At 42.5% G+C, this 13,885-nt stretch overlaps 2 protein-coding genes across 3 annotated transcripts in view; one reads left to right on the top strand and one right to left on the bottom strand.

Moving 5' to 3' along the window:
* Positions 1-13,885, top strand: part of Chrm5 (cholinergic receptor, muscarinic 5) — a 52,402-nt gene that overhangs the window by 16,748 nt on the left and 21,769 nt on the right. The window lies entirely within an intron of this gene.
* Positions 1-13,885, bottom strand: part of Aven (apoptosis and caspase activation inhibitor) — a 132,615-nt gene that overhangs the window by 111,127 nt on the left and 7,603 nt on the right. For both annotated transcript variants that reach the window (XM_006234707.5, NM_001399518.1), the window contains exon 2: positions 3,952-4,129. In XM_006234707.5, coding sequence (XP_006234769.1) covers positions 3,952-4,129 — 178 coding nt within the window. The remainder of the gene's footprint in view (positions 1-3,951; positions 4,130-13,885) is intronic.

Below are 13,885 nucleotides of genomic sequence, written 5' to 3'. Positions count from 1 at the left end.
GAGTCTGCTAAAAAACAAAAACATACAAACTTTACTCAGCCCCAACCCTCTGGTGTAAAGGCTCAAACGCTCAAACCTCCTAATCTTCCAAGGAAGATTACTTTAAAAAAAAAGGGTGGGTGGGGACTAGGAAAAGCAAAACAAAGCAAAAGGTAAACTAACCCTAAGCAAGGACAGAAGTGAAATCTCTAGACTGGCTATTTGGTAAAACAGCTGCTGGGTGACTTAAGATGATTAAGGCACACATAGATCCACAAAGATCCACACACAGCATGGGAGAATAAAAGAGGACAGACTTTGGTAGAGGAGCAAAAGAGAAAATATTTTAATTAAAAATTAAATACCCAAAAAGCACTAAATAAAGCTGGAAAGGCCCATAATGGTAACTCACAAGGAGGAACAGAGAACTAATGTAGGAAACATTGAGAGCAGAGGTCCAAAGGGATGCATTAAAGAAACTCACAGACGTCTACAGGATCCCTAAGCAAACAGGAGCCAAAAGGTCACCAATACAAAGAAGAGAAAAGGAAATGAGGCTCCCAAACCAAGTCTGCTAAACACAGTTTCAGAGCAAGAAAGTGAGAGCTGATTGTGATGGAGCCAAGGGTGCAGCAGCTGACTGTGATGGAGCCAAGGGTGCAGCAGCTGACTGTGATGGAGCCAAGGGTGCAGCAGCTGACTGTGATGGAGTCAAGGGTGCAGCAGCTGACTGTGATGGAGCCAAGGGTGCAGCAGCTGACTGTGATGGAGTCAAGGGTGCAGCAGCTGACTGTGATGGAGCCAAGGGTGCAGCAGCTGACTGTGATGGAGCCAAGGGTGCAGCAGCTGACTGTGATGGAGCCAAGGGTGCAGCAGCTGACTGTGATGGAGCCAAGGGTGCAGCAGCTGACTGTGATGGAGTCAAGGGTGAAGCAGCTGACTGTGATGGAGTCAAGGGTGCAGCAGCTGACTGTGATGGAGCCAAGGGTGCAGCAGCTGACTGTGATGGAGCCAAGGGTGCAGCAGCTGACTGTGATGGAGCCAAGGGTGCAGCAGCTGACTGTGATGGAGCCAAGGGTGCAGCAGCTGACTGTGATGGAGCCAAGGGTGCATTGGACCAGCAAACACTCAAGGAACCTGCATCACAGCAGCAGAAAGCAAACCACTCTGGGGATCGGTAGTTTTGCAAACAAGTTCTAAGTCATCAGCTGCTCTTTTTTCTAAGTTACCTGGCTGCTCTGATTTGACCTACTTCTATATTCTATTATATTAATATAATGTAAGAAATATTATTTTGTCATTGGGCTAATTTTTTAAGTTAAAAAGAAATCTAGTTCTATTTTTTGTTTTGGTTTGCTGATGACACCGAGTGGGGAAATCAAATATCATTAAAACTAGAACTGCCCACCAAAGTAACTTCCCACATTAGCAGAGAGGACGATATGCGAGGGCTCCGAATGAAAGTACACACATAGATAAGTCTATGACCAAGCATCTAATCACGCCATCTTCATATTTTCACTAAAGAGTAAACAGAACTGATACACTCCTAAATTTTTCTTTCACATTCATCTTCAGCCTTATCCCAGCTACTGTGGTCACACAGTCAGCACACAGGAACTCTGGTAATCATGGCATCTTAAAGGGACAGATTGTGCAAATTCTTGAAACATGGCTGAGGATTGGAAGAACACTGTTTAGAAACAGAAACTAGTGACCTGTTTATCCGATTCCAAATCTTAGAGAGAGTGGACAGCTGCAAACTCCCCATCCTGCCAGAGCAAGCATAATTTAAACATACATCATCTCCCCATGTATGAACAAATCATACGTCTCCCCATGTCTTCCAGAAATCAAGATGTAGACGCTTCCAGTCGTGCTATAGTCTCAAGGCAAGCAGTACCTATTTCTACAAGCTATGAGTTCTACAAAGGAGTCTTTCAGAGGAAGACTTGTACAATTTAAAAATGGAAACTATATATGAACAATTTAAAGAATAATTCTTTTACTATTATTAAATTTATTATCAAACAATTATTAAATCAAGGTAGGCATCATCCAGGCAGAGTACCACCATCACAAGAGGGCCCAGGCCTACACACCTGCTGTATGCCTCTCTGTAACCATTACTTCTCTTCTCCCTCTGAAATAACACTTAAATTTTTCTTGTGTCTAAGATAGTTTCACTATGTAGCCTAGGGTACCCCCTGCACTGGTAGCCCTCCTACCTGAGCCTCCCAGGCACTGGATGACAGGTGAACACAAGCACACGTGGGCCCCATGTTTCAGCAGAACTACACTGCAGTCTCCTACAGGTATGTGATGTTTCTTTTGTTCCACATGATGTCTGAGAGACTCACTAATATCTCTGTACATGCTTTTCACTACTGATAGATATGTGAGTTGCTTCCATTTGTGAAAGTGAGCAATTCTGAGTTGTGAGCAATTCATCTAAGAAATCCATGCCCCTATACTAGAATTCTCTAGCGATTCATCAAGGGTAGAAGTGCTGGATGATCCTTAACTTTACTGGAAAACAGCCATCAACAGTCCAGAGTGAACATATTGACATTAGCAAACACCCAATGAGTAAGATAGAAACTCCGTAATCACCAGCCTCACAACTGCTATACATACCTGGAAAACTCACCTAGAAATCATTTGTAAGCACTCCTCCCTCAGAGCCTTTGGGCTTGCTGTCTTTGCCTTGAAAACTCTTCTGTATATACCCACAATGCTTTCTCCCTCATCTTCCCCAGGATTTTAAACAAATGTTATCTTCTCAGTAAGAATTTCTCAGACTACTCTATAAAACTGTAATAGCCCTTCCCCACTGATTCCTACCCACAAGCCATTGCCATGATTTAATGTATTAATTTATATAAAAAAGAGCAGTGCTAAAACTCAGAACTGCTGTAAGGAGCAGAGACTGTGTATCTGGAGGATACTCTTCAAATGTTATGATCAGAGAATGAAATATAACTCAGCAGGAGACCATCAAAGCTGTTCTGCACAGTGCATGAGAAGGCAGGGCGGCTCTTCTCAGTATCACGCTGCAGTGAGAGGCCAATAAATCAGCAGCCGAGTGGAGAAGATATGTAAGAGCTCAGCAAAGACACGACAACTGCGGTCTCCCAAGACATATAATCAAACCTCTGAAAAGAAGTCAGTATATACAATACCGAAAAATAACAGAGGATTCCACCATGTGCCTGATTTTAACTTATATGAATAAAATGCTAAAAGAAATAACCGAAATCACTAACCAATGAACATTCTTGCTGAGCTAGAGTAGAATTTTAATTGAACTCAAACATCCATGCAGTATCTCTGATTGCATTAAACCCACATGTAGAATAGAAGCCAATTTAATCACATTATTTCAATTTTTCCTTCAAGATCTTCTAGCCAAATAGCTGGTAGGAATTAACTGGTAGGAATTTTACCTGTTTCCTTCCTCCTCCCTTGAATAACAAGTGTTCATAATCTCTAATTAGCCAAAGTGCTGGGTACAAGATGGAAACACTCAGCTGACCAGTAAAATTACTTAGGACTTGAGTTCTTAAATAATCATTTGCACATCAGCATTTGCACATTTGATCATAGTACTAGGATCAAATCTCGTGCTTCTAGCTCACAACTTAATACCCTCAAAAACTTTTTCCTACTCAGAGTGCGTCTGTCAATTATCACTCTTAGCCTCGTGTAGGCATTAAAATTTAAAGGCATGGGCCAGCAAGAGGACTCACTGCTTGCTGCCACAGCTGCATCTCTAGATGCACGTTCTAGAATGAGGAAATCAACATCTGCAGTTGTCCTCTGACCTCCACATGCATGTCACTGCACAAGTGCATACAGGCATTCACACAAGCACACACACGCAATAATATTTTCAATGTAACTTCAAAAGCAACAAAATGTCCATGCAACCTTCCCCGCACCAAGCAGCAAGCACACAACCAGAACTCTCACCTGCAGAGCTCAAGAGGACACTGAAGTCCGTGCCCCGCTGAGATTCTCCACTTTCACCATTGACCTCCTTTTCAGTATCTTGATATCGATCCCAGTTGGAGACGATCTTTCTTCTAGAAAAATGTCCTTGCTCGTCATTCTCTTCTCCATAGGTCTCTGAATCACTGTCCTCTTCTACCTGCAATCAGTAGAGGCAAATCAATAGGCAGGCAGGGGTGTCCTGATCTAGAAGTCTTCACAGTGAAGTAAATGCACTAGCACATAGTTATGACACTGAAAGTGAACTTGTAAACAAGGCTGGGAGGCTAAGCAGTATTTCCAAAGAACCTTGCTAAATCAGAGCATTATCTCAGGGTAATTTTCCAATAAGCAATGTGAAGGAAACTGGGTACATTCTGCTTGAACCTACCCCTATGTAGAATGGTTATTTCGTCTAGTTTAAAGAATTGAGACCATAGAATTAGTAAGACTTTAGGACCATAGCCTGGCAAGATGGCTCAGAGGACAATGGTGCTTGATGCACAAGCCAGAGGACCTGAGTTTCAACCCTGAAACTCATATAAAGGTGAAAGGAGAAGTCAATGCAATAAATTGCCTTCTGACCATGATACACATGACACCCATCACATGTGTGCGTGTGCATGCGTGCGCACAGACACACACACTAGTTTTAATTAATTTAAAATAGAGATCAGTTCTCTCTGGAAATTCAGAGACATTGACAAGTCATAAATGTGTTTTAACAAGAACTCAGCTCAGAGGCACTCCTGAGCATTTTCGGTTTTGGGCATTAAGAGAAAGCATGCATAGAACTGTAGATTGGAAGAAACCCTACAATATACTTAGAAAACGGTGACTTCACTGTATTAAGAGATAATCACAAGCCGTTGAGAAGACTCATTGTGTAAAAGTTTTTACCACACAAGCTTGATGACCTGAATCTGACCCCAAAGCCCACAGTAGAAGAGAATCAACCCAGACCTCATTATGTATTCACACTTACACCTGTCTGTCTGTCATGCAGACACACACACACATAAAGAGAGAGAGAGAGAGAGAGAGAGAGAGAGAGAGAGACAGAGAGATAGAGAGAGAGAGAGAGACAGAGAGAGAGAGAGAGAGAATATAATGGGGGTTGGAGAGATGTTCTTCCAGAGACTTGGGTTCAAAACCCAACATTTGGTAGTTCATAATCATCTATAACTCCAGTGCCAAGGAACCCAAAACCCTCTACTGGATTCTGCAGGCATGAATGCATATGGTGCCCAAACATACATGCAGGCAAAACATCTATACACATTTAAAAAAAATAACAAAATTTTAAAAATGGTGGTAGAAGAGAAAAAAGAAATAAACTAAACAAACTTAATGTGCTAGGGTGGGTGTCAGTGCAAAAGGTCCCAGGTTCCATTCCCAGTGCATCAACTCCCCCATCCCTGCCAAGTGTCTCTTACATATGATTCATAATGTAAGACGGGGAACTTGTCTACACTCTGATTCCAACAGTCTAGCCAGAGGAAACAATCATCCTGAGAACAGCTGAGGGAATGTGAACAGTGAGTAGACATTTGATAATGTCATTAAGAATGAGCTGTTACACTATTTACTGTTTGACGAGCAATAATAGGAATTTCTAATGTTCTCATGCATTAGGTACAAATAGTCAACCTTACGTGAAAAGATAAAACATCTGGGAGCTGGTTCAAACTAGTGTGTGGAAAGGAATGGTAGCCAGAAATAAACTTCTCACATGAACACTGTTGAGATTGGGTGGGGAAGAAGAGCAATTCATTACACAGTTAGCTTGCTTATGTGGTGTTACAAATTTGAATCTTTTCCATAATAAATGAGATGATTTTTTTAAAGGAAAAATGCATGTAGAATCTAAATAATTAGTTCAGAAAAAGTCCAAAAGATTAAGTATCCTAGTCAAAAAACCAAAACAAGTGAAATATATCCAAGCCAACCATTTATATACAAGTGTTAGGTATGAACTTTTGAAAATCCAATTAGCTAGGTATGGTGGCACATACTTATAGTTCCAACACCATCATGAATTGGAGGTAGCCTAGACTACAAAGTAGGACCTATGGGCCAGTGATGGCTTTGTGGAGGTGAAGAGTCAGTTTCCTCTAAGGCTGTGGCTCCTGGTAGGCTCACCATGACCCATTGGACAGCCCCACTCTCAGGAGTTTATGGGCAGCATGAATTGGACTCAATGGATCATTAGACCTGGGAGAGAGAACAGGGAGGTGAGGGAGAATCTGGAAGAGGCCAGGGTCAAATTTAAAGGATGAATATGATCAAAATACATTATGTGAAATTCTTAAAGAATTAAAGTATTTTTAAAGCACTTTACTAACACAGAAATAGGACATTTGCACTGTAGAAAATGATGAAGATAAAAAATAAGAAAAATTTAAAACCCACATTTGGGCTACTAATGTAGTACGAACAAGGACCTATATTCAAAATCCCCAGTACCTCCTGGGAAAAGAAAAACTCCTTCTCATCACTGAGAGAGTACCATAACACACAATTTCCACTTCATAGCTCTATTATACTGATACATTTTATTTTTGGTAACAGATTTTATTAAGTCAGCATGCTCACCTCTTCATTTCCATACATTTCATTTTCTATATCACACTATTGAAAGGGCTGGATCTGTTCTGTTCTGAGAAAATCTTATCATGCAGCTCAGATTCTCACATTCAGATGCCTCTCCCCGACGCTGCAGTCCCAAGCATGTGCCACCAGGCCCAAATCACAGAGACTACTCCTAGCCCCACCCCTCCAAAACAAATTCCTTCAAAGCAAGTTCCCAATGCGTTCTATCTGCCCCCTACACTACATCATTAGAAGCCACCAGCATAGCTTTCTTTATAGTGAGTCAATTTATTGACAAGGCCAGGCCAGGGAACATGCAGAAGAGTCCATCTTCTGTCTGGCTTTTTCCCTCTTTTTCTTATTTATAAGATTTGTTTTTAATTTCCAATGTTACCTTATGCTCAGTCAAATGTCTTGACTAAAATACACTGTATGTGGCCCCTAAACACAGTTACATCACATCAGTTAACAGACAAATGGGAACCCCAGCACAACTAACTATGTGAAGGGTTGAGTGGCGGGTCTGCCACTCACAGGACAGATATGACCCCATTTCTATTTAGGACATTTCTGTAATGTTACATTGGTCATCAAACATGAATGCAGCAAATTTCATATTAGTCAGGAATTCTCTCCTAAAGGAAGCTACATAAAGTTTCCTAAAAGGATGGACTAAATAGGCCTGCCAAGATCTTTCAGCCCTCAAAGATCATAAGCCTCACTATAAAAAAAAACAAGAAAATGGCCATTTATATTAAAATCTAGAGATTACAAATGTGGCCCGAATCCTAGGGGCTGCCATCTCTATAAACTTCTGAAGGTCCAAAAATGCTGGCTGATTCAAGTTATTTAGTGAGTCAGATCTGCTACGTAAGTGACTAATACCAGAGACTGATGAGGACTTGGGAGCTAGAACAAGAGCTCAGAGTGTGAGCAGGGTTAGCGTGGGAAAACCTAATATTCTTTTATGGTCCCGCTGAGTAAGTTCATAGACGCTTCTCTAGTTAGCCTGAAGTCTCTAAGCAGCTAAAGCACACGGCAAAGTGCGTACCTGGGCAAGATAATGATTCTGATATGAAACATGACTGTGACCTGAGAGCCTGTTCCCGCAGTAAAACAAACATTGAAATGAAAGGCAAGAGACCTGGAGAGAGCTAAGGAGCCTGCCATTACCCCTAGTCAATAGTCCCTGAGCGTTCAGAACAGACTGGCCTCCTGCAGACAAACGAATTAGGGGTGCACCAAACTAGCATCTCATTGCTCCTGCCCAAATGCAAGGCAGACCAGAGGAGCCCACATCAGAGGAGAGTGGAAAGAGGAGATGAGGCATAGGAGACATTTGCTTCCTATGCAAGCATGGACATAGCGAGTGAGTACGGTAACACATAAACATGGTGTTTCCATGCTGACGCCATTTCAAAGCTAAACAGTAATTTGCACGGTAATGCTTTGTACCTGGATGCTGGTCATTGGTTGCAATGTTCATAAAGTAACAGAAACCCAATTAGATTATTTATAATTAAAGTACAGCTGAGCTTTTATCCTGCCCAGTGGCAACACAAACAACAAAGTTCCACTGGAACACACAGAGGGGCCCAGCTAAAATGACTACTGTTTTACACGCAGTTTTTCTAATAGGCAAGAGTCGATTTGACTTCACCTACTCTACAGAATGGAGGTGAAGAAAATCCTTCAATGAACAACTGCTAAGGACGGACCATCTAAAACTTGCCATCAGTTTTAGTGGTGCCATTGGGTGTGGTGTCATACACCTTTAATCCCAGCAACTCAGGAACGACCAAAAAAATGGCTAATCAATTTCCCACTAACAGTGAATGGCATGACAACACTTTTATTCTCAGAACAGCAGAGCCAGCAATTCTTTACCCACTAATACACAACACCACCAGGAGACCAGAATTTAGTCAAGCTCTCTGCCACTTTTGAACAACGAACACTTGCTCCCCACTGTCTGGGAACATACCTCTCTTTTTTTTTTTTCTGAGACCAACCCAGAATTATCTTTAGGGTTCATATTTCCAGGGACAGTCTCAAGGCAATTCAGATTCCAAAAATGCAACCACCCCAATTTTTCCAGCCATGCCCCAATTCAACAGCCACTTCTGTCTTTTAAAATAATTGTTGCAGCTGCACCCCACTCCTGAAGTAAAAATTTATTTGGAGAGGCTGGAGAGATGGCTCAGCAGTTAAAGAGCACTTGCTGCTCTCCCAGAGGATCTGGGCTTGGTTCCTAGGACCCAGGTTTGGCTCCCATTACCCACGGACAGCTCACAACCACCTGAAACTCCAGTTCCAAGGAATTCAGGTCCTCTATGGCCTCTGTGAGCACTTGCACATACATGTACGGTACACCTGTGGTACATATCTTGGCATACGCACATACTCACAAAATAATAAATAAATCTTTAAAAAGAAAATCCATTTGAAGCCAAACAGTAGGGATTTGTGTTATTTACTGGAAAAATATGTTTCTAATTGGAAAAAACATGTTTCTAACGGGATTAAAGGTGTATGCTAGGACTGAGCCACACAACTAGAAACAGGTTTTTTTTTTTTTTTCCAGTAAATACAATCTCAGGGTTCACAGTATGATCCAATATTCTGCAACAGTGGTGTGGTGTAGGGCAGGGCAGGGCAGGGCAAGGCAGGACAGAGTGGTAGCTCACACTTATACTCACCAGGCCAGGACAGAAGGGCTGCTTGAGTTCAAGGGTTCAAGGCCAATCTAGGCAACACAGTAAAACCAGCATCTCTATCATACTGGTAATAGTAGTAGTATATAAGGTTTCTTTCTTTTTCAACTCAGAGTTCTAAACCACTGCTTTTCTAACTTCTTTTTCTATTCAACTTTCCTCTCCTAAATCAAACCCACCTCCTTCCCAAACCCACCACTCAATCTACCTGTTAACAGTTCATTTTTAAAAAGCCTAAAAGGAATGTTCCCATCTCTCTAGAGAAATGAAGCAAAGCATAGCAGCCATGCCACGTGCCACTCCCCATCTTGATCCAATAAAGCTGAGCAGCTCCCCTGAAGGAAGTGTCATCTCATCAGCTACTCTGAAGGATCTATCACTTAAGATTCTTCACATAACATCCCTGTTGTCATGTAGCCGTCAGTTCTAGTAAGATGCCAATTACCATGGTAAGTGGCTCCCGGAAGCCTAAATTTCTACAATTTTTAAAAACTCGGTTCCCTGGCAACAGTTGCAAAATAAGAATCGAAATGCCTTCTTGCAGTTCTTGTCAGTGTTGATACACATCAGCCAATCACAAAACAGCTTCAACCGAGTATTGTTGAGACAGGGCCTCAGTAGGTAACCCAGGCTGGCCTCAACTCCACATCCTCCTGCTCCAGGCTTCCGCACTTCAATTCCCATGCAATGTTTAGATTCTTGAATTTTTTTTTTTTTTAACAATATTAGGGTTGAACCTAAGGCCTCCCTCATGCCAGCTAAGTCCGCTAACACTAAGCTGTATCTACTTCCTTATTGCTAGTTTGTATTTTGAGGCAGGCCGGGTCTCACTAAGATGCCCAGGCAAGTCATGAACTTGTGATTCTCTGGATTATGCCCTCTAAACCAGGTTTGGCTGAATTCTTATATTTTTCAGTGCATCTGATTGATGCTTTACTACTAGATAATGCTTGGGTCAGGAGACAGAATCTTGCTATGTAGCCTAGGCTGACCACAGCAATTCTCCTGAAAGCTGAGTATAAATATATGCCACCACACCAGGCTTCCTTAACTGAGCACAATATTAACATGAAAAAATAATTCTCTACATGTGGTTGTTCATGCCTATAATCCTCAAGAAGATAAGGAAAACCAGTTCAAGTTCAAGGTCAGGTCTGGCCACACAGTAAGTTCAAAGCTAACCTGAGGCTATAGTGAAGCCATCTAAAAAGGCAGAAAAAAAAAGTATAAAATCTCTTTTGTGTCTAAAGCCGACATGAAAGCTCTCATAACTACCAGTGGCAAAATGGAAGACAAGCTGGCTGAACAGAGACTGAACAGTGCCAGAGGGCTGAACTCAGAACCTGATGCACACTGGGCAAGCATTCTATATCTAAGCTACATAACTCGTACATGTCCAAACTTATTTTCACTTGTTGATCTTACTAAATTTCAGTGAAGTCCTAAAGAGTAGACAGGATCTTATGCATAAGCAACTATGAGAGTACAGATGAAGCCTATTTGAAATAGATCACATCCATACTCCCAAACTTACTAACTACACAAGTGAACAGATCTCTAAACCAAACTTATTCACCAAAACTCATCCTAGCACTCATTGACACAGCCAAGATTCAAGTCACTCATTACAAAATTATCAAAAAATACTCCATAGAAAACTAAAACAGAAGTCAACTGTCTGCAAATTATGGAAGGAAGGAAGAAGGAAAAAAAGGAAGGAAGAGATGGAGAGAAGAAGGAAGGAAGGAAGGGAGGGAGAGAGGGGAAAAAAACAAGTGTGAGCTACAGCCCAGTCAGCCTACTCTTGCTGCAGTTCTACTCTGTATGCTAAGGGCCCATTTCCTCACACCCACCCACCTCCGGGCTCAGAGTGAGCACAGTTCTTGCTGCCCTTCCCTGATACCTGCTCTGGCACGGTTGTGTAGCTGGATATTGTTGAGTGTCCTCATGACTGGTCCCACCACATCATTTGGACCCTTGATCAAATTATAATCCTATTCCTCTTGTGACAAAAGTCTTTTTTTTTTAAAGATTTATTCATTTATTATATATGAGTACACTGTAGCTGTCTTCAGATACACCAGAAGAGGGCATTGGATCTCTTTACAGATGGTTGTGAGCCACCATGTGGTTGCTGGGAATTGAACTCAGGACCTCTGGAAGAGTAGTCGGGTGCTCTTAACCGCTGAGCCATCTCTCCAGCCCGTGACAAAAGTCTTTAAGGGTAACTACTGCACCAATTTTCACACAACTCATATGCAGTACGTACCTAACAGTCTCTATCCTTTTGCTAAGAACTAACCTGATGGCCTGGCACATGCCGGGCAAGCCGGACCACACAACCCTTCAATCGTCTTCTTAGACAAGGCTCAAATTCAATCTACCCAGCAAAGTCTGTTTGATTTGCCATTTCACACAAAAGACAACAGATCTGCCAGAATTCTGACTCATGTAGTGTTGGTCTTATACACACACTGACAAAATGAGGAAGAACAAGGCACTGTGCCAATTATGTATAAAGCTTCTGTGTAAGGGCTGGCTTGCCAGCATGCGAAGCTCGGGCCTGTGAAGTGAAAACTTCTGGTTTCTCTGGAAATTATGTCAAATGATGGTTTGCTAGGGCACGCAGGTGAAAGGAAGTTTTGCTAAAACAGACACGTGAAAGGATATTTGGCTGAAGCAGACACAGGTGGAAGGAGTGTAAATATGACCACAGACAGTGGAGCTAGAGCATGGGTCTACTTCGCTCCACCCTGCTGTTCTTCACTAACAACACATACACTGGTTCACCTTACACTGAGGTACTAGGCCTCACTTGTGGTAACCCCATACAGAGAAACTTGACAAAGAACTCCTCATGAGGTTCCTGCAGCTGCTGAAGCAGCCAGCGACTTCTGGGTTGAACTGCCCTTGCTGGTTTGTGCATGGTGACTGCCAAGTAGATTAACTGCAGCTGCTGGTTCGTGTATGGTGTTTGCTACTGAACTGAACTGCTGATATCCTGACAATGAAGATTGGACTCACCCCCAAAGAACTATTTCTAAACAGGTCCACTTCCCCCATGTCCTAATAACTTTTCTTTTCCACCACCTCTGGTGGGTGGTGGGCTAGAAGGGAGGTTGAATGTTTATTAAGGTAGGTTGAAAAACTTATGCCTACATGTGTGAAGGCACCTCCATTTATTGTTCAAGTCTACTTTTGCCACAAGGAGCATGGCATTGAGAAGTTGCTTGCCTGACATACCCCTCAGTTGAACTGATGTGACTTGCTCCTGAGCCTTAACTGTATGGCATCATGGCAACACTTGGGAGGCCTCCTTCCCTTCCTGTCCCTACTGGAGCCAGAATAAAAAAATAAGAAAAAGCACTTTTCTGTGAATTTCAAGAGCCATTTCTCCTAAAACAGGACAGAGTCCTGAGATCTATATCTCCTTTTTGTAGCTCTTTTCAAGTGTGACCTTTAGGAAGCTCTACCAACATTAAGAAAGGAAATCTTTTAATTAAAATAAAGGGCAGCAAAGACGCCGGCCTAGAGGAAAGGAGAAAGCTTTCACCTAGCAGTAGAAAAAGGAGGATTTTGTCAAAGCTCCTGATCCAGCAGGACAAAATGCAAATCCCAGGATCAAGGTAGTGGGTAGGTAAGGCAAGCTTGGAAGCTGAGCCACAGTACGATGCCTCTCAGTGCCCGAGTGTGGGGTTAGCAGTGCAAATCAGCACTGTGTGGCCTTATTTTCTGCATAAGTCTGAGATTGTTGACCTCTGCTTCTCAGAAATCCAAAGCAACACTTAATTCCACATCCCCTAGATCCCCACCAAAAATATCTAAATATTCTTTGAGGGAAAAGTGTAAGTTAAATTCTGGTGTTGCTTTCTTCTATGAGGAGGCCTGTTAATAAACTGTGTTCTAAACTCTCAAGAGGAATGTCCTAGTTTGCTATCTATTGCTGTGATAAAGACCATGACCAAAAGTAACAGGAGGAAGAAAGAGCAAATTTGGCTTACACATCCTGATCATGTCATTGAAGGAAGCCAAGGCAGACACTCAAGCATAGCAGGAACCAAAGAGACCACAGAGGAATACTGCTTTCCTACGAGCTTGCTCCATGCGTGCCTTGCATAGCCTGCCTTCTTCTATAACCCAGGCCCACCTACCTACGAGTGGCACCACACACAGTGGGCTGGGCCCTCCCACCTCGATCATTAACTCAAACGCACCACAGACTTGCCTACAGGCCAATCTGATGGAAGGTATTTCCCCGCTGAGGCTTCCTCTTTCCAGTGACTCCAGCCTGTGTCAAGTTAAGAGGAAGAAAAATAACTGCGCAGGAATGGAGCTGGAAGGCTGGGTTAAGTTCTAACACTCTCGGTCTATCTAGTTTTGGCAGAACGAAACCTAATGATTCTCCTGCCTCAGCCTTCTGAATGCTGGGATTATAGGCATGTGACACCGCACCTGGACAAACTTGTTCTTTAACAAAAGTGTAAGACCGGAGGGATGTCTCAACGGTTGAGAAAGTTAAGAGCATGTGATGCTTTTGCAAAGGACCTAAGTTTGGCTCCTGGCACACAAGTGAGGCCGCTCACATCTGCCTGTAACTCTAGCCCCAGGGG

This window comes from Rattus norvegicus, chromosome 3, assembly GCF_036323735.1.
Source record: "Rattus norvegicus strain BN/NHsdMcwi chromosome 3, GRCr8, whole genome shotgun sequence".
In the NCBI taxonomy this organism is placed as follows: domain Eukaryota; kingdom Metazoa; phylum Chordata; class Mammalia; order Rodentia; family Muridae; genus Rattus; species Rattus norvegicus.
Note: the sequence above shows the minus strand (reverse complement) of the source record. Positions and strands in the feature narration are given on the sequence as shown.